At 40.4% G+C, this 24,966-nt stretch overlaps 1 protein-coding gene across 2 annotated transcripts in view; it reads right to left on the bottom strand.

The window, feature by feature from the left end:
* Nucleotides 1-756: 756 nt before the first annotated feature.
* The window catches only part of CLPTM1L (CLPTM1 like), a 32,227-nt gene continuing 8,017 nt past the window's right edge, over nucleotides 757-24,966 (bottom strand). Inside the window, exons 6-17 of one of the 2 annotated variants that reach the window (XM_032988989.2) lie at nucleotides 19,736-19,853; nucleotides 16,945-17,039; nucleotides 15,353-15,437; nucleotides 13,693-13,796; nucleotides 11,132-11,197; nucleotides 9,965-10,015; nucleotides 9,223-9,305; nucleotides 7,372-7,406; nucleotides 7,048-7,103; nucleotides 6,925-6,969; nucleotides 2,840-2,955; nucleotides 757-1,528 (exon numbers count right to left, since the gene is read on the bottom strand). In XM_032988989.2, coding sequence (XP_032844880.2) covers nucleotides 1,444-1,528; nucleotides 2,840-2,955; nucleotides 6,925-6,969; nucleotides 7,048-7,103; nucleotides 7,372-7,406; nucleotides 9,223-9,305; nucleotides 9,965-10,015; nucleotides 11,132-11,197; nucleotides 13,693-13,796; nucleotides 15,353-15,437; nucleotides 16,945-17,039; nucleotides 19,736-19,853 — 939 coding nt within the window. In that variant the 3' untranslated portion in view covers nucleotides 757-1,443. The other variant, XM_042797998.1, reaches the window with a different exon arrangement.

Genomic DNA, 24,966 nt, shown 5'->3' with positions numbered 1-24,966 from the left:
CTTCAAGGTTATTCAATTCATCTTTTCAATCAACGACAAATTGAAGTTAAATAGCCTTTCACAAACGGTATGTCATTTAATAAACTTAGGAATCTTTAGGGCTGATTTGTAAACTTACTGACCAAAGCAAAACTAGAACTGGAAACTAGAATCCTGCTTTTTGGATTTTTCTCTTAATTGCATTTTATTTGCTGCTGAAAGGAATGCATTCTGTATTCCACTTATTAAGAAACTTGCTCTTAAAAATCTAGACCCATGGTGTCTAGAGACAGCTGTGAAGTTTGAATTTTGGTATAATTCAACCCAATTATTTTTACTAATTTGAAAGCAACAAAGTACCTCCCCCCAATGAACTGTTCCCATGGAATATGGATTTTAAATTGTGTGAAAGGAAGATACCTGTTCTTCACCAGGTTTGGTTTTTTTTTCCCTTTATAACCAGGCAGTTTGTTGTCCCTGTATTGTATTTGAGCAGAATGACTCCGCTTGATATGATGTGTGTTTCATCTTATAAATAGAACAGGACAGGGAGGGAGAAGGGAAAGACCAAGGAATTAATCCCGTTGAAACACGAGAAAATTGGCCTAGTAGGTCACTGGAGTACCACACGATTAAGAATTTAAGATGGGTTATGAGACTTTCCTAGTACATAACAATGATATGCATTATATGAACACCTGCTATGCCAAGAAATCAGGTTTGTCAACAATGCAGAAGGATTTATATGAACTTGGATACATATTGAAAAAAATCACGTTACAGTTTTTTCACATCTTCATTCACGTTAAGACAACTGAAACCCTCTGCCGTGTTGTGGGCTAAGAACGTGACAGGATTTGAACTGTTTTAAGAACCCATCTGTCTCATCCTATATTTCCAACGAAGTTTTTATAAGCTAGGAACTTAAATTCTCACATACGACTTAAAATTTTAATCACAATTTCTAGAATTTCCATTATCTCCGTTATCAAATGATAATGATTTGTAATTAGCACATGACCCAGTATTATACATTTTATTTCTGACAGCCTTCAGTCTATCAATAACGCTCGATTCTGCTGTAACACAGTGGCTTGTTTTTTTCATATTTCATAGCCCAGTGGCAAGGGCACCACACTTCCAGTTAGTGACTTCTCTTAAAAACATATATTTGGATATTAATTACAACCGTCAGGACACTTAGGTTTTCACTGAAGAGAAGTTTAAATGCAGTACGTTTATTTAATGACATCTGGCAGACTGTGGACCTTGTGAGGACAAAAGAGGATCTTGAAATAGGAGGATATCAAAACTAGATTTTGGCAATATAGAAGACGTATTGTCCATGTAGTTCTGTCATAAGCTTTAAAAATACTCTTATTAAATAAGTTTTTCCTTCCTTAAGACCAGATAATACATGAAGCCAGTAAGAGTCCAAGGGTCAGAATCTTCTTCAATTCTTACTTATTCTCTATGAGCTTTTTTTTTTGGCTTTTCTTCGTAAGATTCTCCATACTCATTCACTCTGCTCTTATCCACAGGATAAAGCCTGTCAGAAAAAACAAATGATTGGTGACGATATTGTCTGCTACCTGAAGGAATTAATCAGTTCTGCTCCTTAATTCTAAAAGTGATTTTTTTTCTCACCATATTCTTTATTCCCATTTGTGGCAAAACCAACAGTTAAGATTAGCTACAGACACATCAGCTTCTTCACATTAAGACAGAACCAGTTTTCTCATAAGAGGGCCTCTTAAGAGATAGCTGAGCTCTCCTAAAGCTCGGCTGGAATATTCCTCAAGCAATCCAGGATACCTCTCAAACTTGAAATCAGTGCCCAGCCCCTATCAGAAGCTGTTGAGCTCTTAACTTATAGAAAAATACCCTGAAAGGGGACCTACTTTACTACACTTATGCACAATTGTATAACCCCAAAACAGAAGTCTGCATTTAGTATTAATGGTTAGTTATATGTACATATCCATATATTCTGATATAATGTGAACTTGGCTTAAATTTCTCCTTTGCTCCACATATAAATACTTATTCTTGGGAGCAGGAATACACTTCCTGTAGCTTCACTTACGAACAATATTTCAATGATTACTGCATATAGCCTTCTTCCCCATCTGATTTTAGTTACTTAAAGAATCCAAAACTCGCCAGATACTCGACTTACAAGAGAACTCGATAACTTGTGTTTGGAAACTAGATAAAGAGGAAAGCAGACCAGGGCAACCCCTCATCAGAAAACATCCTCCTCTAGTGCCTCGCAGAGCAACTCGGGAAGCATGCCTCAGGTACTGAGCATGTGTAGGCATGCAGCCCCTCAGCAAGGGTTAGAAGCCCAGAATTCCTAAGTGGGTTCGTGAATACAAGCTTAAGAACTGCTCTCCTTCACCTTACTTCAAATATTCATGTCTCGGGATAATTTTTTTTGTAACTGGCAAAGGTGAAACTATCTGCTGAAAAGCAGGACTACTGTTCTGGGGAGGGAGAAGGGGTAACTTATAAAAATTCTTTTAGTGCTGTGGGAAGAGGAATTTCTTGACTGATCTCTTAGCATGCTAACAATCGTCCAGGAATACTGTCAGTTATGGGAAAGTGCTTTTGATCTTATTTGTATTGAGATCTCCTTTTCAGGATCCCCTGCTCACCATTCCCTTCACTAGGCATATACACAACTTACCCAATTATCCAGATCATACCACACAATACTATATAATATATATAATATTATGGTATAAAAATTCTGCTTAAAGTCTATCCCAAACTATTTAACAGTTCTTTATAGCAATAAGACTGCAACCGTCTACAGCAGCACTGCAAAAACTCTGATGAATGTTAACGAAAGGCTTACCATCTTTGGTAAAGATAGACCAGGAACACAACATCATCTCTAAAGCACGCCAGCCTATGAGATGTTGGCATAGTGATGATAAAAGCAAATATATCATCAATAAATGTGTTGAACGCCTACAAAAAAAAAGAAAAGTATACTTCAGTTGGCTGTGAAGAAAGGAAGTAATCTGTCATACAAAGCTACAGGAAACAGGCTTCCTCAAACGTTATTTTTCAGTAGGAACACATACTACTTCCATTAACTTAAGAGTTATGCTGAAAAGCTAATTAATGCAAACTTCAAAGCGCTTTCTTTTAATGAAGACCATACAGTCTACTGCAGACCACACTGTTACAGTTACAAGTAAAAAGGAAGTAGGACTACTTCAAGTAAGTGAGAGTATTGTTATGTGAGCAGAAAAACATGGATTCAACTTCAGTGAAATATTTAAAAGAAACCAAAAAAATCCCAAACATTTATTTATTCATTCCTCAAATGATTTAAGATCGACAAAATGTCAGTTCACTTTAATTTTCTGTGAGAATTTGAAATCTGTGTAAAAATTTATTCATTTACCGCTCCCAAGAACATTAACTTGACAGACTTGGAGAGATCTTAACATTTTTTCAGTGCTCTCCTGGAAGCTATCACCCATCTCTTATTCGAGACATAATTTTCTACACCATTTCCACTCATCTAGGCACACTACAGGTTCTGTTTCTGAAGCGATAATGAAGTATTTTCTCACTACTTTTTCATGGGTGAGGGAGCTTCAACTCTCAGATACCTGCTGGGAAAGCAATGCAAACAGGCTCCAAGCATGCAAAGGCAACAGCATTTTGTCAGAGAAGGTACAGAAAGTAAACAGAAGGGCAACTCCTCTGGATCCAGCTCTAGCCTACAGGGAGGACTAGGTATCAACTCTTACAGTGCACCAGCTCTAGTACCCATGTGGCGCAATAAACTATTTCAACTCACTAAAAGCAGCAGGAAACAAATCCAGCAAAGAATATTCACTGTGGGGTTAACAAATGGAGTTGGTGACGTGGCTTCTCCTTTCAATATTAGCAAGCTGTACATTAATCTATACCATAATAAGGGGGAAAATGATTCTCTAAGCAGAGAAAGACTCACTGCAAAACGAACCACTGTTTCTGTGATGAAACAAAGTACCAGCAGAAGATGGAGGTGTTGGGCAGGAGAGAGTTCTGATTATTTACAACAGGAAAGCTCTTTCTGGCAAGTCAAAACAAATCCATCACTCTGAAGTGATCAAACAATACGGATGGCAATTCTCAAGCCTGTGCAAAGAAGGTTTTCCGTGGAACAAAAAAAAAAACCTTGGCAAGTTGGAAAAGGCAGTCTTTCCAAGCCAACACCCAAGGGAGTGATCCTACAATGATGAAAGGAAGAAAAAGCTACATGCTCCATCCTTCAGGCACTTAGGCAGTCCTAACAAGCCAATGAAACTGAATGCATCAAGGCAGCCCAACTAATAGTATTTAGTGTAGCTAGGTTTTTTTTTTTTTTTTGAGATTACCTCATCTGAAGGTGCTCCTCATAAAAGTATAAAGGGAATAAACATAAAGACTATAGAAACTGGAAAGTTAGAATAATTTTCATTTTTGTCAAGGTCCTCCAAAACAGGAAAGGTTCAAATTAAGCAAAAAAAATCAAAGCTCTCCAAAACAATTGCAGATGAGACCTCACACTATTCTTTCCACTCATCAAAGTGCAGAAGAGAGCAACCAACTTTAAAACATCCTCTAGGAAAAAGTAAATTACCCACTCCAAAGCCCAGTAAGTTAAACGATTAAAACCATCATATACTTCTTTCCACATACACGAGTCTTTGTCGTGGGTAGCCTCTGGCATCTTAACAGGAACCATAAATGCTCTGTAGGAAAAGGCCATTCGGCAAGAGAATTCTACTCCTTTAAAGGTTACATGCTTGAATATTCTCCCTTTGTTGTCTATTTAACTGCTGATGTCTCTGCTCAACTATTGTATTTTGTTGCTGAAGTAAAATTCTGAAATTACTTCACTTATGTTCTGGAGAATTGTAATACATCATCACAAAGAAAGAATAAATGAAAGCATTTATCAGCGGAAGCAGAAGAAAAAAGGACACATGTTGACGGCATCAAGGTCTTGGTAATTCCAGCACATCCAGCCAGGATTTCTCAGGACACAGTGATCAGGAAAACAAAGAACAGTACAAAAATCCTAATGACTTGGAGAGGTGGGAAAGGATAGAGTCAGCTCTTTAGAGGTACAAGAACAAAACCAGCATGTAGTTGCTCGTTGAGAAAGAAGGTAGGAGACAGAGGAACTCAACAGTGGGTGTCCCTTGTCCTCCACATCAGCGCAAGGAATCCTGAGTGGGATACTTGGGCACATCCATCTTGGTGCCGGAATACTACACAAACCACTTGGACACACAAGTGGATGTTTGTGGCTATGCAGGTATCAAAGGGTTAACAAGTTAATTTTGTTGTGAAACAAACTCACCTCCACCTCCTCCACGGCCTGGTGATAAATTTTGCTACAGCACTGCATTATTTTCTACAAGGGCAGTCTAGGCAGCGGGGACACCCCAGCACAGCCCTTCTTACACCACGTATCAACCCACCACACATTTGTCACTACACTGCCCAGAAACTCAGAATTACCGTCCCTGTACTGTTACTTCAGTCTCTGGTAGCTCCTGGAACCTGCCAAAGAAAGGTCTCTGAGTGGTCCTATCTGTTTCTTGGGAACTATCCTCTGTTGATATAATCTGTCTCATCCTAAAAGAATGTATTAAATTGAGACCAATTAATTTATTTGCAGGACCAACATCTGCACCCACACAAGACAGCTGACAGTACAAAAAGCAGTATTATCATCAAAACTGGGATGCAAGCCTTCTCATTATACGGAAGCGTGCTGGGTTTCTGTGGTGCTGGGGTTTTTTTTGGTAGCGGGGGAGGGGGCTACAGCAGTGCCCCCTGTGAGAAGCTTCTGGAAAGCTCCCCCGGCTCCAAGTCGGACCCACCTGTGGTCAGGGCCGAGCCCATCAACTGCACTTCTGTGATAAAGTATTGAAGAAGGGGAAGCTGAGAGGGGGCTGGGACATGTGAGGAGTCGGGAGAAGGACAAATGCTGAGGTAAGTGGAAGGAAGGAGAAGGACGTGGGGGAGACGCACCGGAGCAGAGACCCCTCTGTCCCCTAGTGAGGCGGCAGGGCCGCCCCCCTGCCACCCGTGGAGCCCGGTGGTGGAGCAGAGACTAACCTGAGGCCTGAACAGAAAGCCACCAGAGGACAGGCCTCTGCACTTAAAACAGGCCGGGCCCGGAGGGGAGGAGCGGCCCCGCTGCTGCGGTTCGGCGCTGGGAGGACTGCAACACGCGGGGGGGACCCACGGCGGAGCGGCTGCGGCCCGTGGGGGGACTCACACTGGAGCAGGTTCGTGGAGGACTGCGGGTCTGCGGTGAGAGGGGAGCCCCGGGGAGCCGGGGAGGGATGTGCGGCGCTCACCCCACCTCCCAAAGGGGAAGGAGCGGCGAGCTGGCTGTGACCCCCATCCCCTGCCCCTGCCCCACGGGGGAGGAGGGGGAGAGATCGGGAGCAGAGCTGAGCCCGGGGAGAAGGGAGCGGTGGGAGGAGGTGGTTTTGGATGTGGTGGGGCTTCTCACTGTCCCACCTTGGCTGTTAAGTGCTGTCTTTGTTAGCATCTGAAAGTGATGCTTTCTTTTCTTCCCCTAAGGAGTCTTTTGCCTGTGACCATAATGGGTGAGCTACCCCTCCCAGTCCACAGATGGATTCTTTGAGCTATTTCTGCTTCATTTTCTCCTTCCCATTCCTGACAGGGGGAAAGGATGAGTGAACAGCTGTGTGGTGCTCAGTTGCCCTCTGGGCTCAAACCACAACAGGAAGTCATTATGAAAAATGGAAATTGAGGTTACTTTTTTTTTTTTTTTCTTTCTGAAAGGACAACTGCAAACAAGTTTAGTTCTTAAACAAAAAAAGCACTGCCAGCCCTAAGCTACGTATTGCTGTTTCTTACAGAAAATCAGTTCCAAAAGGACCGCACCAATGTTTAGATTTGAGCTTTACTTACTTTGTATGTGAAAGCCTTCCATGGTAAGTGTGCAACAGACTTCATCTAGGAATAAAAATATCAATTTGTAACAAAGTCTGGAAGAGACTAGAAAAGTAGTCTTTTATCACTTTTCAATCTTACCTTATAGTTTACAAACAGCTGGGGCAGCATAAACAGGAATCCAAAAGCATATACTCCTGAAGATGAAATACAGAAAACTCACAGACAAATGCACGATAAAGTACATTACACAACTACACTTTCACAATTAGAGATTTACACTCCGTTTCCTAAAGAGAGAAGATGCAGCTAAACCTTTTGTTCACTGTGGGTTGATCCTTCTCCCTTTCTCAATCACTGTGACAATTACACTGATCCAGCTGACAGCAGCTGGTTATCTACTTTGGAGTCTTGGCCTCCATTTGAAGAAAGATGAATAGAGAAGAAACATAAGGCAGCACTCACCGTTGACAAAACTGTTAATCAACCAGGAATACCAGCTACAAAGAAAGACAACAGTCCAGTTATTTTTTCATCTCAGCCAAAAATATATATCTGTAATACATCCTTTACATGACTGTATGGCGATTACTCCAAGAAACAACTATGTTTTGAGTTACTTTATGCAAGAACTTAATACCTAGCGTCTTCCTTTGATTAGGAAAGGCTCCAGAGAAGGTAGTTTAAACAAAGGATGCTTATCAGTCCATACAAGAAGTCTGGAGAGCTTTATCAACTGCTTTTACAGTTTCTTCAGAACATTCTAAGGCTTCTGCACCCAAGCTGACATCAGATAATACTGCGCACTGAACCCTGACTATATTAAGGCTTGCAAAGGTATTCTAAATATTAAAGAGACACTTATTATGGCACTGTAAGGACCTATCAAATTTCAAACAACAAACACCATTCAGTGCAAACCACAACAGTAGGCACTTAAAAAAAAAAAAAGTAAATACAAGGAATCTACATTTTTCCCTCCTTACATCAAATAATCCTTCCCAGATGTTCAATGGATGATAATCTTAGCAAAATAACAGTAGCGCTACAAACAGCAGTCAAATTCCATACTTCTGCTTGCAATAGTAAGAACAGGCAATAGGTGTGATGCTTGAGCTACATCCGTTAAAATTAAGCTTGCACTGCTGTCTTAGTTAATAGCAACATAACAGCTGTAGCAGCACTCCACTAATCCACAAGCTTCTAAAAAATGCAACAGAAAATGCCTGCAAGATTAAAGGATAATCTACCATTAAGATTACTTGTTCTGTCACATTTCCTTACAGATTTAACAATGGTAAAAATTCTATCATATGAATTGTTTTCACTTTCTTAAGCTACAGCTCACAGAACATCTGGCATATAGTATTCTGCAGTACTGAACGAATTAAAGAATTTTGTGAGAAAAGCAGAATTTTTAAATGCTGCATATTTGTTAGCTCCTTACTAAGACAAGAACCTTTTGAAAAAAGTATTTTTCTAATAGCCCAGAAATTGCTCCAGTTTCTAGTACAAGTGCTATGGATCATGTATGCAGCAAAAGTAGTTCTTTCTGATGTTATTTTAAGTTACTGCTTGCTCTCCCTCCCATCTCTTCTGGGCCTAAAGACTATATAAAAAAAAAATACGTATACATGGCTGTCACCATGCTTACATTTTGTGGATTTTTTTCTATAACAAAGTTTTATGGCTGCATATTGGTTTGCATCTCTCCGATACCAAATGAACCAGCTGTAGTATTCTGAGTGGAAGTGGACACGAGTTTAACCCTCAGCTCTTGCTGAAGTATCAGTACATTGCAGTAAGTCCACAGCTTTAAAGGAATTCAGAGCCCTTTCTTCAAAGTGCTTTTGCTTGCTTGCCATCCTACCTATCATATTTAGGAACAGAGGAACCTCTTGGTCTGAGCAAACAATTTTGGGACGGTTTTTCCTTCTCTCTGTTATCGGACAGGCTCAACTACTGAATTACTCTCATCTCCCCTGTGACCATATCAGTTCTCTGAACATCAGCTGCAGCTTTCTTCTTCCTCTCGTGATTAACAGCTTACTCATGCGTGCAAAGCTATTGAATTCTGTACTACAGTAATGTCAGGTTACTTGTGAAACACAACAGACTGTAGCTTACAGGATGTTAAAAAAACCATCTAGATTCTTCAGCTTTAGAACCTATAGAATGATGAAGTTTCTGGTTCCTGGCTTATGAATCAAACTAAATAGAACTGATTTCCATAACCCATCACCTCCAATTAATTACTACAGACAAAAATGGGGAACGTTTCAATTCTGTATGGGATCATTTATAGATTTACAGCACCTTTTGTATTTGACGTTCAGCAAGGAGTAACCTGCACCTCCAATACACAGTGGATATAGCAAATATGACAAGTATTTCATAGCCTAATAGACAAGGAAAACAGTTTGTTAGTTCATGTTTTATATACAGCAGACTTTGCATGGCATTAATTAGAAGACAGCCAAATAATTTTTTCCCTGAAAATCTTTTCCTGTTCCCAAATGTCTGCTATTATTTCCAGTATGATTCCAGTTCTAGAGAAGGTGGTGAAAATTCCAATGCCCAGTTCAGACAACCAAGCACCTTAGAGCATGGGCACCAAGAAGCAGCACGAAGATCAGAGTCTACAAGTAGCTCTCTACTTAACACCAGTGTTGCCACCTACGTCCAACTCCTTTCAGAAATCAGGAAGAACATGAATATTCCTCCAGTATATATAACAAGTATAAATATAAATTTTCAAATTTGTGAATGGTAACCCTTTTGAGATACTTGTTTTCAGGTAAGTCACTTGCAATTCTGCTTCTCAGGGAAATGTTTCAACCAGAATCATCTAGCAAAACAATTATTTCACCGTTTCTTTTCATAAATTATCAGAATGAATCTTCACTATCTGATCAACCACATGATGATGATGATGATCCACTTGACAACTACGAGAACATGGAAAATACACTTGTAACAATAAAAAGAGTGAAAGAAGTCAATCAGCAGGCCACATATATAGACTTTACAGATCAGAAGTCACAGGATTCCCTCTTACCTGGGTATCATACTCCTCAGTTTTCTTTTCAGAATCATTGTATGTACCAAACTGCAACACATATAAAAAGTACAATCAATCCAGAACTGGGGGGCAAAGCACTTGCTGTCTGACTCCCTAGAGATTTCGACTGCAAACTGAATTGCTTAGACATTAAGCTAGGTAACAGTACAAAGTTCTTCTCAGCTTCTTCTACAGAAGAGTCATGCAAATGTCCTGTCCAGTCTGCTAAATACAAAGTAGGCATAAATTTTATTTTTTCCCTTCACATTTTACAACAAACATCCTTGACTTCTTTGCTTAGGAAATTGGTGTTGAGACAGAAGAGCTCATAAAGCAAAAGCAAAGTGGCTAAGAATTTGGCAGATACAGGAAGTCATTATTAAAAACTATAACCATTTTCATGCATGAAGAGGCCAGTTATGGATTATCTCCAGAAACTGTGACTGCTTAAACACAGTTCCTTGAATACTGACAAAGGAACAAGCAGAGCTATCAGACACTCAAGATGCATAGATTTCAAGCAGCACAAAACGCCAGTGTTTCTTGTGAAGTAAACACTGAAGATTAGACAACTACTCCTCCTACCAACAAGAGAAACTTTCAATGTAGATTGTACTTTAAAAAGATGACACTCGTGTCAAAAAAAAAGTTAATTTGAATCCTTGCTGCCACTGCATGTCCTACAAACAGTCTCAGGACTTAATTTTTGTTCAGAGGATTTTGTCAAAGACGGTCCTGTTCCCAGAACCTGTCACATCATCTACTAGTTCCACAATGGACAAGTTATACCTACAGCTTCATGAGGAAATTCAGTTTCTTATTTCAAATCACTGTATCAGTCAAGAGAGCCTTTCCAACACAGTGGCAGGAGCACAGTCCCACCTGTTAAGATTCAGCAGGACTGACAGTCGAGTCTGAAGTTTCTCATACCACACATATATACAGAGAGCCACCTCTTTTACAGAACTCATGAAAGAAAGTCATTAATTTGAAAACAGTCATCCAGCTTTTGGATTAAGCCATCCATACAGAAATTATGCACTTAGGAATCTTTTCTAGCTTTTTTTTAAATCTTAATTTCACTAAAAGCCAAGTTACACAGTAATCTGGAACCGAATGGACAACTCAAGAGTGTAATCATTAACAGGCCAATGTCTACTATACCTGAATTTTGGGTCTCAAGCCTTGCCACTTGATCGTCATTTTCAAAGCTTTCTTCACTTTCCAGAGCTGTGATTAGCAAAAAAGAAATGTGCACATAAAACATCATTCAAAGGAATGTCTTATGCAGGATTCAGGTATCAGAATCCTGACCCCAGAATATCTATTTTAAGCATGCATTGCATAAAGCACGCTGCCTGTGTCTCTGTTCAAACCAAATGCCATGTCACCAGACAAGTACAACACTGGGAGCCTGCACTATTAAGTCTCCATATCAGATTATGTACTTTAAGTAAAATAATGTAGTCCTTCCAGGATATCTGGATTGCAGTGCTGTGGTAGGGGTTAGCTGCTCTCCACACCAGGAGGAACCTCAGGTCAGGCATTTACAGAATTCTCCAGTAACTGCCTGCCAAGCAAGTTTTTATGTGCCTTTGAGGTCAGCTGGGCTCTGCAAGATGAGGGTGCCTCAGAACTCCCAACAGTGATTAAGTAAGCATTTACATGGTCATCACATTTCAGTAGGGGGCTACAACCACAAGTCAGTGAATTCACTGAATTATTTGGCTACTTACTGTACACAGCTGTAGCAGCCTGACCCTAATGTAACCAAAGGTTCAGTTCACCTGAAAATTCACTCATGCACCCACTCCGCTGCACAGATTCAAGAACTTAGGCAATGCAGCAAGCTCACCAGGACAGCTATGCTCCATGAAGCTTTGTGTGGACAAGGTTTGTTTGTGTAACTTCAGATACACCAGTACTCTCACCCATCATCTCTCCCAACAAAAAAGGGCAATAAGGTAAAGACAATCCTTTACTGTGATCTTTGATGCAAGTGAGAGAATTACTTATTACAGAAGCAACATCACTATTAGTACTGCATGAGAAATAGGTGTTAAGAACAAGTTGTGAAAAATCTCTTCCCAGCAAATTCCTTTATAGCCTGCATGTTGATTCTCACCGAGACAACCATGTTGTCTCACCATTACTTGAGCGGAGAGAGGTGTTACTTCAACAGAACCTACAGAACATTTTCCCTCAATTTAAGTGTCCCACACACTGTTCCTGTATAATCCTTTCAACCCAGTTCCCCCAGCCTGCAATCCAAAAGCAACATACTGGAAAATAAGGCGTATGAGAAAGGCAACAGGAGCAAGTCATAGGAACTGCAGATCTCAGAGATATCTACTTAACAGATCTTTGGGCAGCTCAGAGAAGAATCTCAGACAGGCACAATGACTAAATGAGATCTGAATCAGCCTGTTCTTAGGTAGCATCAACCCAGAAATCCATCTTCATTACAAGAATAATGCGAAATCTTAACACCTGCAATCACACTTAAATCCTGCAGCATAGCTGATAATTACTGTTACCCTACCACCATACATGCCTGATCTGGTTTCCACAAAAACTTCCGAAAAAAAAGTGATTTAGAAACCAGGGGTATTTCTTTTTCCCCACTACAAACAAAAGCATCACTTTTCTTGACCTGATTCACTTTTAAATCATTTTGCACTTTTGAATTTCTGAAGTCTTTAGATTTTTTCTAATTTAGTTACTTAGATTTCAAGGATCAAAAGAAAAGATATTCTACAAAAGTAGCAGCATATTTATAGGGATATATATTTATCTCTGAATCTTAGTTAAAATTTCAGACAGCTAAGGCAAGTTTGAAATATAAGGCTAAATTGCTATTTATAGGAATAAAAACCACTGGAAAATCTGATACAGACCTAACACAGAAATACATCAGATTTAAAAATCTCAACTTGATGAAAAGTAATGTCACAGTCAATGAAACAGCACTATTTAGGACACCGCTGTTCATAGCTCTCACATGAGCTTAACCAGTTTGATACAATAAGCTAAAATTTAAGGATTGCTTTGTGACTTCGCATTCAACAATTTAATCACTAATTAAAAATTTGGAACGACTTTGTTTCCACAGGGTTTATCTGCAACTATAACAGATGTGTAGTCAAAAATTCCACGAGTCCTGAACTTCTTTTCAAATACTGAGAAGTAAATAGATCTGCAAGCAGTGCTAGGGAGAGAGATCTCCCCCCCTCCCATTACCCTTGACTTTGTGCTTTACTACACATCAGGAAGGCTTCCGAGCAGCACCTGCAGCCCACCGACTGGCTGTGGTCGCTTGGAATAACGAGCACAGCCATCACTCTCCTCCTCTCCCTCCTTCCCTCAGCACCTCAGTCACGGCCAGGGAGAAAGCTGCAGACCCGGGGTGCTGCCTGCCAGCACCCAGCCTGATCTGACAGATGCACCCGTGAAGGCTTGCTGACACGGCTGCACACGCCTGGCCAGGAGCGACGCCTACCAGATGATGTGACAGGGAGGAACCTCAGCATAGTTCTGTTTGGTTTCTACACCACCAGCTGGCCCGTCCCAGAAAAAACTGATACTTCCAGTTTAAAGGGACACAATCTCCTCCACCACTGAAAGCCAGTTAAACAGTTGCCACTAAGGCAGCGTTCTTTTTCTACCACAAACTATGGATGTTGCTGCGAATATTGGTGTTTGGTTCTAGAGCTTTAAGAACTCACCTCAATCACTGCACCAATGCCTGCTGGGATCAGTACCAACAGACTTGTTTGTTCGTCCAAAAGGAAAAGAAATATTACCACAGTACTAAAGCACCGCCAAAGCACTAGATGAATAGAAAAAATGAAAATGAAAGGCTTATTAATACTTAAATGAACAGCTGAGATAACAGAAGACTGTTGGCCTATTTACTATAATTCTGTCTTACGCAGTTCAAGCACGAATTTCTCCTATCTTGATATACTGAGTAGTCCTAGAAACAGCCAGTCATCTATACACCTCCAGGTAAATACGGAACAAAAATATGTTATGAAATCTTTATCACAAAAGATGGAAGGAAATCAGAATTTTTAAGGAAGACTTCTGCACTGCAGCAATTCAGCAATGTATCAGTACTATTAGGAACTATGTTCATGATTCTTGTCTCAAGGAAGCTGAAGGGCTGTGAGGTAATATCAGTCTTTGAAACTCATGCAACTAATTTAATGTTTGGAAATGTTAAGAATTATATTTTAGGGTTATTTTTCAGGCTTTGCAAAACCTTGGATGCTTGTAAGTGTCCACCAACTGATTCTGAGATTCAAATATCCATCCCCCTAAGCAGGGACAGAAAGAGAGAAGAGCTACAACACACCCAGACATCAACAATTATACCATACCATTCCAGAGCAATTGCCTGTTGCACTTCTCCCTCAGGGCAAGAAGGAGATATAGGCAGAAAGGTGACTAAGGCTTGCAAAAGAGAGGATGGAACCGTCAATTAGTGGAGACTGAAGACTGACATTTTGATAGTAAGGTTAGAAAACCCTTTGTCACTCAGTCTTTCCAATTTGCCTTTACTCACCTTTTAAGCTGGCAATTAACACTTAATTCTGAAATTTTGATTTTTTTTTTTTTTTTTAATTTTTACTTTTTTGGCGTATATATGCCAAGAGCAGTATAAAGTCCTTACAAAAACAAATACACTCTGATAAATCTATTTCAAGCAGTAACTATTAGCACAATAAACAAGGCTGGGGAGTGGCGTGTTAAACCTCAAGCGTCCAGGGCTGGCCCCTACCTTCACTGGTCTCTAGGATGGCTTGAGAAGATCTCAGACCACTATGTTTCTCTCATCTTTCCTATGTCCAAGTCAACTCAAGCCTCACGAGCTCTTTCCCGCTTCCCCTGCCCCCAGGAGCTTCTGCTCCTGTTTATATCCAAGTCCAAATCAAACAGCACTACACTGCAGCCTTTTCCCCCCTCAAATATTTTGGAACCTCTCTACCTGTCTACGAGGAACACATGGGACTCGCAGGACACCAATACCCATGATGGCACATTCTCTCCACCCATGGGATTTTTTATGGTACTCATTTTTTTCCCAAGGTATTTTTCTGTTCCTTCAGGAAGGGAAATATGGCAACTGACTTAATATTAAACTAATTCTCAATTGCAGGACAGTCAAACCTCAGAAGTGACATGAGTGCTTAAAAGCAAGTGATACTTGAGCAAAATGCTAACAAAGTTAGAACCAGCCTGTTAGCCATCTTCTTTTCATATATAAAACCATCTAATTTTGCCATCTTGGTGACTCTACAAAGTGTCAACTTAGAGTAAGACTGAAAACACACAGTATATATTACACAGCACACGTACAACACTTCGCGTTCCGGCCCATACCTGCTTTTGTAGACATCCCAATCATGCTCCTCTTTTTCTTCCAAAAACTAATGTCATTTTTGAATGCAAGGAAATCAAAGAGGAGCTGCAAATAGCAAGAAACATACTCATTTGCTTGAAATGTGCACTAATTAGAGACTGCCAGCTGAACTTTTAAAAATGCATTTAACGTGGAATTCAATAAAAACCTGGTTTAGAAGCTTCAGAAATAAAAAGTATCACAAATAAAAGCTAAAAGAAAACCTATTTTAGAAACCCAAGTTCTAAAAGCAGTGCAAAATGACAGGATAAATTCTAAATACTGCTCTACTACAGTGCTGCACAATGCAGTGTCCTATAAAGAAAGTTAGTGACCCTGCACAGGTCAACACACGGTAGAAGATGAAGAATGAGGACCCTGAGGAATTGCTCATTGCCTTGACAGACCAAGGAAAACCACACTAAATTAGATTCAAAGTACTCTGCATTGGATTAAGAGTAATTTAGGCTTAGATGGTACCAAAGCTTTTTTTAAAAAAATCCTACAATACATCAGGTCGGGTTTCGTCTCTATTTCATCACTAAGAAGTTGACCTAAATTTCAGGGACATTTTAGCATTTAATTTATTTGTAGTGAGTGTTTTTTTCGGTATTTTCACAGAGTATACTTTTCAATATTTTATTTAAGCATTCACTGTCTTAAAAAAAGCAGCACATTTTCAAGAAATTCTTGGGTCAGAGAATTCTCATGGGAAAGTATGTTTTGTTTTAAAATTCAGGCAAATGGTGCACAGAAGAAAAAAATAACAAAAGAGCTAGTCCCACTCTACAGGTGCCTTACAACCTGCAAACAGAATGGAAAAAATAAATTAATATGGCTGGGAAGTCTAGGGCTTTCCAACCAAATTAATTGCACGTAATATAAGTATAAAGAATCATTACATGCCCAGCAAGTTCTTATTTCTCCCCAAATATGGGAATTGTATTGAGTGTAACTGTAGATGATAAAAATGTTCACAGTAGAACAATGCTGTCTAAAAAGATTCTTCAGTAAAACAAAGATTCACATTTAAACCAAGGCACACACAATGATAAAAGAGAGACACAACAACAACAAATAACCATGACTAGAACCCTAAGCTCTGCACTTTACAGGAACAATAACAATTTTTGGAAGCAATTTAGGTCAGCTGGTCTAAATATCTTCAGGGATTAGAAGTCAGAGACTCAAACTCTAATATTGGTGCCCCAGCTATGCCACTGCAGTGGTAAACCTTGTGACAACTCAACAAAATTTGAACTAATGTTGACAGGCATATTAATTCTAGGGGCTCTGGTTCAACTACAACTGAAAAGTGATAATCAAGTTAAATGTTTTCTATTTCAGTCAAGACTGTTAGTTTCTATCTAGTTATCTCAAATTTCTGTCTTATTTGACATTTTTAGACTAATTCAGTATTGCAAATACAGCTGACTTGCACCAGAAAACACCTCCATTGCTCTACTGAAATTATTATTTCCAAGAACAGCTCTTAATAAATGAGTTTAAATTCAGCCCCCCCCTTTTTATTTCATATGCTGTAATTCCTAAAAACCAAAGTTTCCCCACTTACATGGAATGCTGCTACAAAGAACGTCAAAGCCAGAAAATACAGGTTAGTATCAACAAAAATTCCTTTTACTTCATCTGCATCCTTTTCTGAAAACCCTAAGAGAAAGAACAAGTAATTATGCAAGTACCACCAGACAGTTAATTGCTGTTATGCTAGAGTCCACTATAAAAGGAACCTTATGTCACACCCACACATGTTTTGTTAAGGAATCGTAAGTGGCAGCTTTATTGGTAGCCCAAGTCTACCTATATTTTGGTGAGTTACTTGGCTTGCCTTAACCAAAACCCATCAGTTACAAGCAGACTGATGTGCCTTTAACATGTTGTGTAACTACAACCTAAGTGAACACCTGACAGACAAATGGCAAGACACAGGAAGTCATTCTGGCCTGTGTGGGAAGAAAAAGCTCATTCAGCTTGGATTCTGAACTTTTATTTGATACACAAGAAAAGTGAGCTTCACATTAAAAACTGGAAAATGAGAAAAGGACTACAATATAGAGGACAACAAAGGTCAGTGAGAAACATGGCCATATACTCAACAGTATTGACCTCAGATCATGGGCTAGGCATCAAATCTGTTGATGGTCCTTGCAGAATTAACTTGGAAGCTTCTCTCTGGTAAATGGAAAAAGGCAAAGCACCTTCCAGAAAGTACAATCTGTAAGCGGAATACATATTCTCTACTGTCTTATCAAATCTCCTAATGGAGGAATGTTGCTACCTTGTTATATTAATTCAAAAAAAGTTAGAGCCTGTCCACGATACCTAAGGTTGCCAGCATCAAGCAGTGTGTTTTCCAGAAGATACACCACCCCTCTGAACTCCTTCAGCCAGTGTTAAGATGCTTTCTTCATAAAGTAGAAAGTTTCAGCCACTGTGATTGAAGCCTACTGCTCTCAGAAAATACACGATGCAGCATTTCTGGCAGTGGTGCTTATGACACTGGTGAGTTCAGTACTGATTTACTTTATCATATTAGCTGTCCTGCATCTCAGCAAGAAAAATGTGAGCTTACCCATTTTTAAGGAATTTTGGAGTTTTGATAGTGATCTAAGGTGACCTTTTCATAAGTTATTCCAAAAGGAACATTTTAAACCTTGCATTTCACTGTCTACATACTTATAAAGAACAAGCAGCATCTTAGGTAAGTCTTTCTTCCAGGCAGAGGAGATACTCCTAGGATGATAGGTCCTGATATATGTGTCCTTCACAAGACAGTCAGGACGTGGAACATGAAAATTTCAATTATTCCATTCTCAGGAGGCTTACAGAAGTTTCTGAAGAAATGTCAAATGCCCCATGCAAATTTTGAGCAAGCCCTTACTTGGTTCTTTCAAGACAATTATTTCAAGCAGACATACCCATAGCTTCAACATACGTTAGCCTGAGCTAAGGAGAAGCAGCTGGATTCTACTAAGGATGACCTTATTCCTTACTCGCCTTCCCTCCCCCAACAAAACATGAGAAAAGCCTAAGCTGCAAAAGAAATGGAGAAAGTCTAGAAACTCCGGTAAGTCACACTGTACAGAGGTACTGTGTGTTATAATACTACTCTCTGAAACTAGCGCTGAACTAGAACAGGTTTTTATTTCCCCAGACAAATCAGTGCCTTAAATGTTGTTGTCCACCATAAAATATTAATATGGAGATGACAGTGAATAACCAAAACCTCTCTCTTACTGACTAAATTTTGGTGAACAAAGAACAACACTGAGTAGAATGGAAGCAGCATTAGCCCTGTGTATGTCTCTTAGGAAACTGGTAGAATACTGCATCTATCTGCATTGAAAAAAAAAAAAAACAAAAAAAAACCCAAAACCGATAAACTGAGAAGGATTTAAGAATCATTACAGTAATACAGCACAGAAGATTTTAAAATCTCTTGGTCTGAAAAAAAAGTTCAAATTGCTGTCTGAAGAGCTTAAAAAGAGAGGATCAGAATTCACAGACATCAATACCAGTTCAGTTACAATATAGTGCCTTACTCTAACATAAAGAAGCCAACTACTGTCTACTGAGAGAAATCTAAGTCAGCAAAGATAACCCTCAAAATAAGATGTGGATTTTTAAGAGTGACTATAGGCTCACAAAGGTGTGTATTAGTGGAACAGACATTTAAAGACAGTAAAAGCTTGGCTATACCATCACCAACATGGAGCGTACGAACTTCAGAGTGAAAGTGCATGCTTGCTCCATTACATTTAAATGAAACACATAATTTAATAGTTTCATGCATGTAAAGCCTCTGGTTTATCTAAATTACCGTATAAATTTGTTACTGAGCCGAAGTGAGAGGCCAGCCAGTTCTGATGTGTCAGAAGCAGGATGTTCAGAGCCCAGATTCTTTCTTCATGCTAAGCTTGAGCCCAAAGACTTTGCTGTGCCTGCCCGCATTTCACTGTAGGTAAAGGGCTACAGTGACCCCCAGGATATAGCTTATATCAAAGCTTATGTAACAGTGACCCAGCTTTTCTGTTCCGTGGGTGACAGGGGAAACTTTTGGCGAAAATTCTCTATTTTGGCTTCTTATGTTTTTACAGTAGTGCTATTCAAGTAACATTTATTTTAAAAATGGTTAATTCACTTTTGTATTCTTGTTTCCTATCACGTCAACATTTTATTTCTATCTTTACCTTACAGTAAAACAACATAAGATTTGTAGCATTAAACCTTTCCAGCTAACTAGAAAAAAGAGAGTGTTAAGTGCCATCTATGTACTTACAAGAAAAAAATTGAGGGGTTGATAGTTTTTTTTTTTTGCCTACAATCATTAAAAGATAAAAACATACCAAACTGCTGGAGGGAGTACACAGCATCCTGCATGTGAATCCAAAATCGGAGTTTTCCAAGAGATATTTTGTCATATGACACTGTAAGAGGTAGCTCTGTTGTTGAACGATTTATAACCTGTATTTCAAAAAGATACAGTTTCATTTTTAATAGCAGAAAAATTGCAACAATGATTTCCATTCTTTTTTTTTTTTTTAAATAAAGGAATATCACACTATAATTTAATCTCACAATTTTAAGAGGTCAGTTTGTTTTTGAAAGGGAATAAGATCTTAGACTTCTACACTTTGCTTGAAGTCTTTGGGTTTTTTTCCAATAAATGTTAAATTAGCAGTTTATTCTGTTCAAGTTAGTACAGCAACCTCACTGTTACTCTATATAAATGTCTCTGAGACATTTACATAAAGTTTCCCCTGCTGGTCTCAGTTCAAGTAGGAAAAGTGTGCTTCAGGTAATTCTCTCTTTTGATAGTTGTTCTCTGAATGTATATGCTAATCTTCATTCTCAGGTAATCTTAAAAAAAAAAAAAAGAAAAAAATCACATCCCAAAGGCCACAGTCAGAACTTTACTAAATTGAGGCTGGTTCCGAGAGAAACTCAAGTTACAATTCATACCAAAAGGTAGGGAAGCAAGATGATGCTACTTGCTTGGACTGGTGAAAACACCACAGTTAAGAAAGCCACCCTGCCTGCAAACCTTGGGATATGGGATGTCACAGAAATCTTCTTTCTGTTCCAAGATAAACACGTTTCATCTAATCCTACTGTGTCATCTACACTTCAATTATGATGAGAACTACCTCAGGACAAAAAAAAAAAGTCTTAAAATTGCCTCAGCTCCTTCTGCACAATATTTGACTGTCTGTAAAAGAGGTTTAAAATGAAAACAACAAAAAAAATTGTCCTCACAGGTGGCAGAATTCTCTGCAGCTACCTAGGTACACGTTCAGGCGGCACGTTTTAAGCTTGCAAGGATAGCTCAAGTCTACAGACAGGCAGACACTCTGCAACAGTTCAAGGTATATTGCTCCTGGCTCCTAATTAATACCCAATCATAACTCCCATGTCAGAGCTGCTGCTCTACACCGGATCTGTTTATACAGTAATTAGTTAGCGGACACCTGCCTGAGATGAATGGGCTTCATCTGATTCTTATGCTACTGAACATGGTTTTAGCCTTCCCAAGTATGTCAGGTCTGCACTGGGGATTACATTCACCCTCCCGTTCACTCTTTCCTCCAGCGAGTACAGACAATTCCCAACTCACCACCCTCCCAAGATCCTATAGGATTTTAAGACAGTTGCATAACATGCATGCAAGGGAGGGAAAGGGAAACTGAAAGTTTTATAAGTACAGCAGGAAAAAAAAAAAACTTGAGAAACTGTAATTGTGCCAGGGATCTCTAAACTACCTGGAAAAAACAAACAAACAAACAAATGAAACAAAAAAACCCCAACCAACCAAAAAAACCCCAAAGAAACAAAACCAAAGTGAAACTAATGTGGTTAGAGATGACAGTAGAGAATGCTAGCAAGACTCTACAGCTGTTTACCAAAATCTACATGAACACATTCCAGGCTGCTTCTCTTTTTTAAAGGATGCCTGTAATCCATCCATTCTCATTCCAATTTCTCAGTCTATCAGAGATCACATCAACATTTATGGGAGAAAAGGAAAAGAAGCTTTATCTGTGCATGATAGGAAAGAAAAATTTTGCAAACGTGTGGGTAACATACAGCAAGTGCAGTCTACAGAGACAAAACACTACTAAGGAGTTAGGGGTAGGGAGAAAATCAAATTGCAATACAGGACAGATAGGAAGCCTTCAATACCAAAAGCAAATTAAGACATAATGAAGAATGAACAGTTAAAAGCCCACAAGTGCTGCCTCACAATCTAGTTGAGTGTGATAGTTGCTAAGCCTTTGAAAACTAGGAAGTTACCAAACCTCTGCAATACAACCAACTCCTGTAGTACAGCCTCAGAACATCACAGATTACTTCTAGCACTCTAGTTTATTAGTACTACAAAACAGGGTGTAAACAAAGCAAGTAAATTCATTGGTTTGAATTTTAAAGTTTTCTCTTTATTAAATATGTTAAATGTTTACAAGCCCTGGTCCTCAAGGGGGATTTCAACCACCTTGCCATCTGTTGGAGGGACAACACTGCAGTGCATAAGCAACCAAGGAGGTTCCTGGAATGCACCGATAACAACTTCCAAGTGACAGAGAAGCCAATGAGGAGAGGTGCGATGCTGGATCTTGTTCTCACCAACCAGGAGGGGCTGGTGGAGAGTGTGAAGATCAAGGGCAGCCTTGGCTGCAGTGACCACGAAATGGTGGAGTTCAAGATCCTTCAGGCAACGAGGAGGCCACACAGCAAGCTCGCTACCCTGGACTGCAGGAGAACAGACTTTGGCCTGTTCAGGGATCCGCTGGGCAGAGTAGCAGGGGATGAAGCCCTGGAGGGAAGACGGGCCCAAGAAAGCTGGTTAATATTCAAGGATAACCTCCTCCAAACTCAGAAGTGATGCATCCCAGCAAAGAGGGTAAGAGATAAGAGAAGGATAAAGAGGTAAGAACACCAGGAGGCCTGCATCGATGAACAAGGAGCTCCTGGACAAACTCAGACATAAAAAGGAAGCCTACAGAGGGTGGAAGCAAGGACAGATAGCCTGGAAGGAATACAGAGACACTGTCCGAGCAGCCAGGGATCAGGTTAGGAAGGTCAAAGCCCCGACAGAATTAAATCTGGCCAGGGACATCAAGGGCAACAAGAAAAGCTTCTACAGGTACATCGGTGATAAAAGGAAGACCAAGGAAAACATGAGCCCTCTCCAGAAGGAAACATGACTTGGCTGTCCAGGATATGGAGAACGCTGAGGTACTCGGTGACTTTTTTCCCCTCAGTCTTCACTGGTGAGCGCTCCAGACACACCAACCAAGACACAGAAGGTAAAGTTGGGGACTGGGAGAAGGAAAAACTGCCCACTGTAGATGATCAGGTTCAAAACCATCTAAGGAACCTGAAGGTGCACAAGTCCATGGGACCTGATGAGATGCATCCGCAGGTCCTGAGGGAACTGGCAGATGAGGTGGCTAAGCCACTATCCATCATATTTAAGAAGTCGTGGCAGCCTGGTGAAGTTCCCACTGACTGGAGAAGGGGAAACATAACCTCCATTTTTAAAAAATAAAAAAAAGATGACCTGGGGAACTATAGGCCAGTCAGTCTCGTCTCTGTTTCCAGTAAGATCATGAATCCTCCTGGAAATATGCTAGGGCACATGAAAAATAAGGAGGTGACTGGTGACAGACAACATGGCTTCATCAAGGGTAAATCATGCCCGATGAGTTTGGCGGCCTTCTACAATGGGGTTACAGCATTCATGGATAAGGGTAAAGCAGCTGATGTTATTGACCTGGACTTGTGCAAAGCATGTGACACTGTCCCGCACGACATCCTTGTCTCTAAATTGGGGAGACACGGATTTGATGGAGGGACCACTCAATGGAAAAGGAATTGGCTGGATGGTTGCACTCTAAGAGTTGTGGTCAATGGCTCGATGTCCAAGTGGAGAGCGGTGACAAGTCAGTGTTCCTCAGGTTGGTATTGGGACCATTGCTGTTTTACATCTTAGTCAGAGACATGGACAGTGGGAGTGAGTGCACCCTTGGCAAGTTTGTCAATGACACCAAGGTGCGTGGCACAGTTGACATGCTGGAGGGCAGGGATGCCATCCAGGGGGACCTGGACAGGCTGGAGAGGTGGGTCTGTGCAAACCTCATGAAGTTCAACAAAGCCAAGTGCAAAGTCCTGCACATGGGTCGGGACAATCCCAAGCACAAATACAGGCTGGGGGATGAGTGGGTTGAGAGCAGCTCTGCGGAGAAGGACTTGGCAGTAATGCTGGATGAAAAGCTGGACATGAACTGACAGTGTGCACTCACAGCCTGGAAAGCCAACTGTATCCTGGCCTGCATCAAAAGAAGCATGGCCAGCAGGTTGAGGGAGGTGATTCTCCCCCTCTACCCCCCTCTTCTGACACCTCACCCGGAGTACTGTGTCCAGCTCTGGGGCCCCCAATATAAGAAGGACATGGACTTGTTGAAGCAAATCCAGAGAAGGGCCACAGAGATGATCAAGGGAGTAGAGTACCCTCCTTGTGAGAACAGACTGAGAGAGTTGGGGGTGTTCAGCCTAGAGAAGGCTTTGGGGAGACCTTATAGCGGCCTTCCAATACTTAATGGGAGCCTACAGAAAAGATGGGGAGTGACTCTCTATCAGAGAGTGTAGTGACAGGATGAGGGTTAAGGGTTTTAAATTGAAAGAGGGTAGATTTAGATTAAATATAAGGAAGAAATTCTTTACTGTGAGGGTGGTGAGACACTGGCACAGGTTGCCCAGAGAAGCTGTGGCTGCCCCCTCCCTGGAAGGGTTCAAGACCAGGTTGGATGGTGCTCTGAGCAACCTGGTCTAGTGGAAGGTGTCCCTGCCCATGGCAGAGGGGTTGGATCTAGATGGTCTTTAAGGTCCCTTCCAACCCAAACCGTTCTATGATTCTATAAATCACAATCCTGTGCAATTCCCAAACCCCCAACATTGGCAAGAACATTTAAAAACATGAGGAACACATACAGCACTTACCATGGAAGACCTACATCTGGCTCAAAATAAGTCAGTTCAAAATCTACACAGCCTAGCACATGCAGGGGAAATGCATCTTCAACTCCATGCCTTTAGGTCAGGCATATCAGACAGCATCTACGCCCATGTTTACAGTGAAATGCCGACCTTGGTCCACAAAAGCTGTATCAACTTCTTCCCTGCTATTCACTTACCCCTCATCACCTCACAGTATGCATACTATCAGACCACTCTTTCTGCAAGGCTTGAGAACAGTCTGGCAAGTCACTACTGAGAAGTCACGTAAGCCAGTGCTGAAGGGGAAGTTTGCTACTTTTACTGGAGTTGTCTTTGCAGCACTTCTCAGGATCTTTAACAATTTTAAGGCAGTGAGTTACAATAGCTTTACCTGCTACATGCATGACAACTGCAGGAGTGTGATTAATAACATGAGAATGCTGAGCTTATTTGTAAACAGGGTTACATGACTTGACCAGTTAGAAGCTCATAATGAATGTACTGAACTGAATGAGCTGCTCTAAGAAACTTAAAACAAAGGACAATGACCACTGATAAAGACATCACAAAAGTATATCCAAAA

The sequence above is a fragment of the Tyto alba genome, unplaced genomic scaffold (assembly GCF_018691265.1).
Source record: "Tyto alba isolate M040663 unplaced genomic scaffold, T.alba_DEE_v4.0 Super-Scaffold_27, whole genome shotgun sequence".
NCBI classification, from domain to species: Eukaryota; Metazoa; Chordata; class Aves; order Strigiformes; family Tytonidae; genus Tyto; species Tyto alba.
The sequence above is the reverse complement of the archived record's forward strand: the minus strand, read 5'-3'. Positions and strand labels throughout refer to the sequence as shown.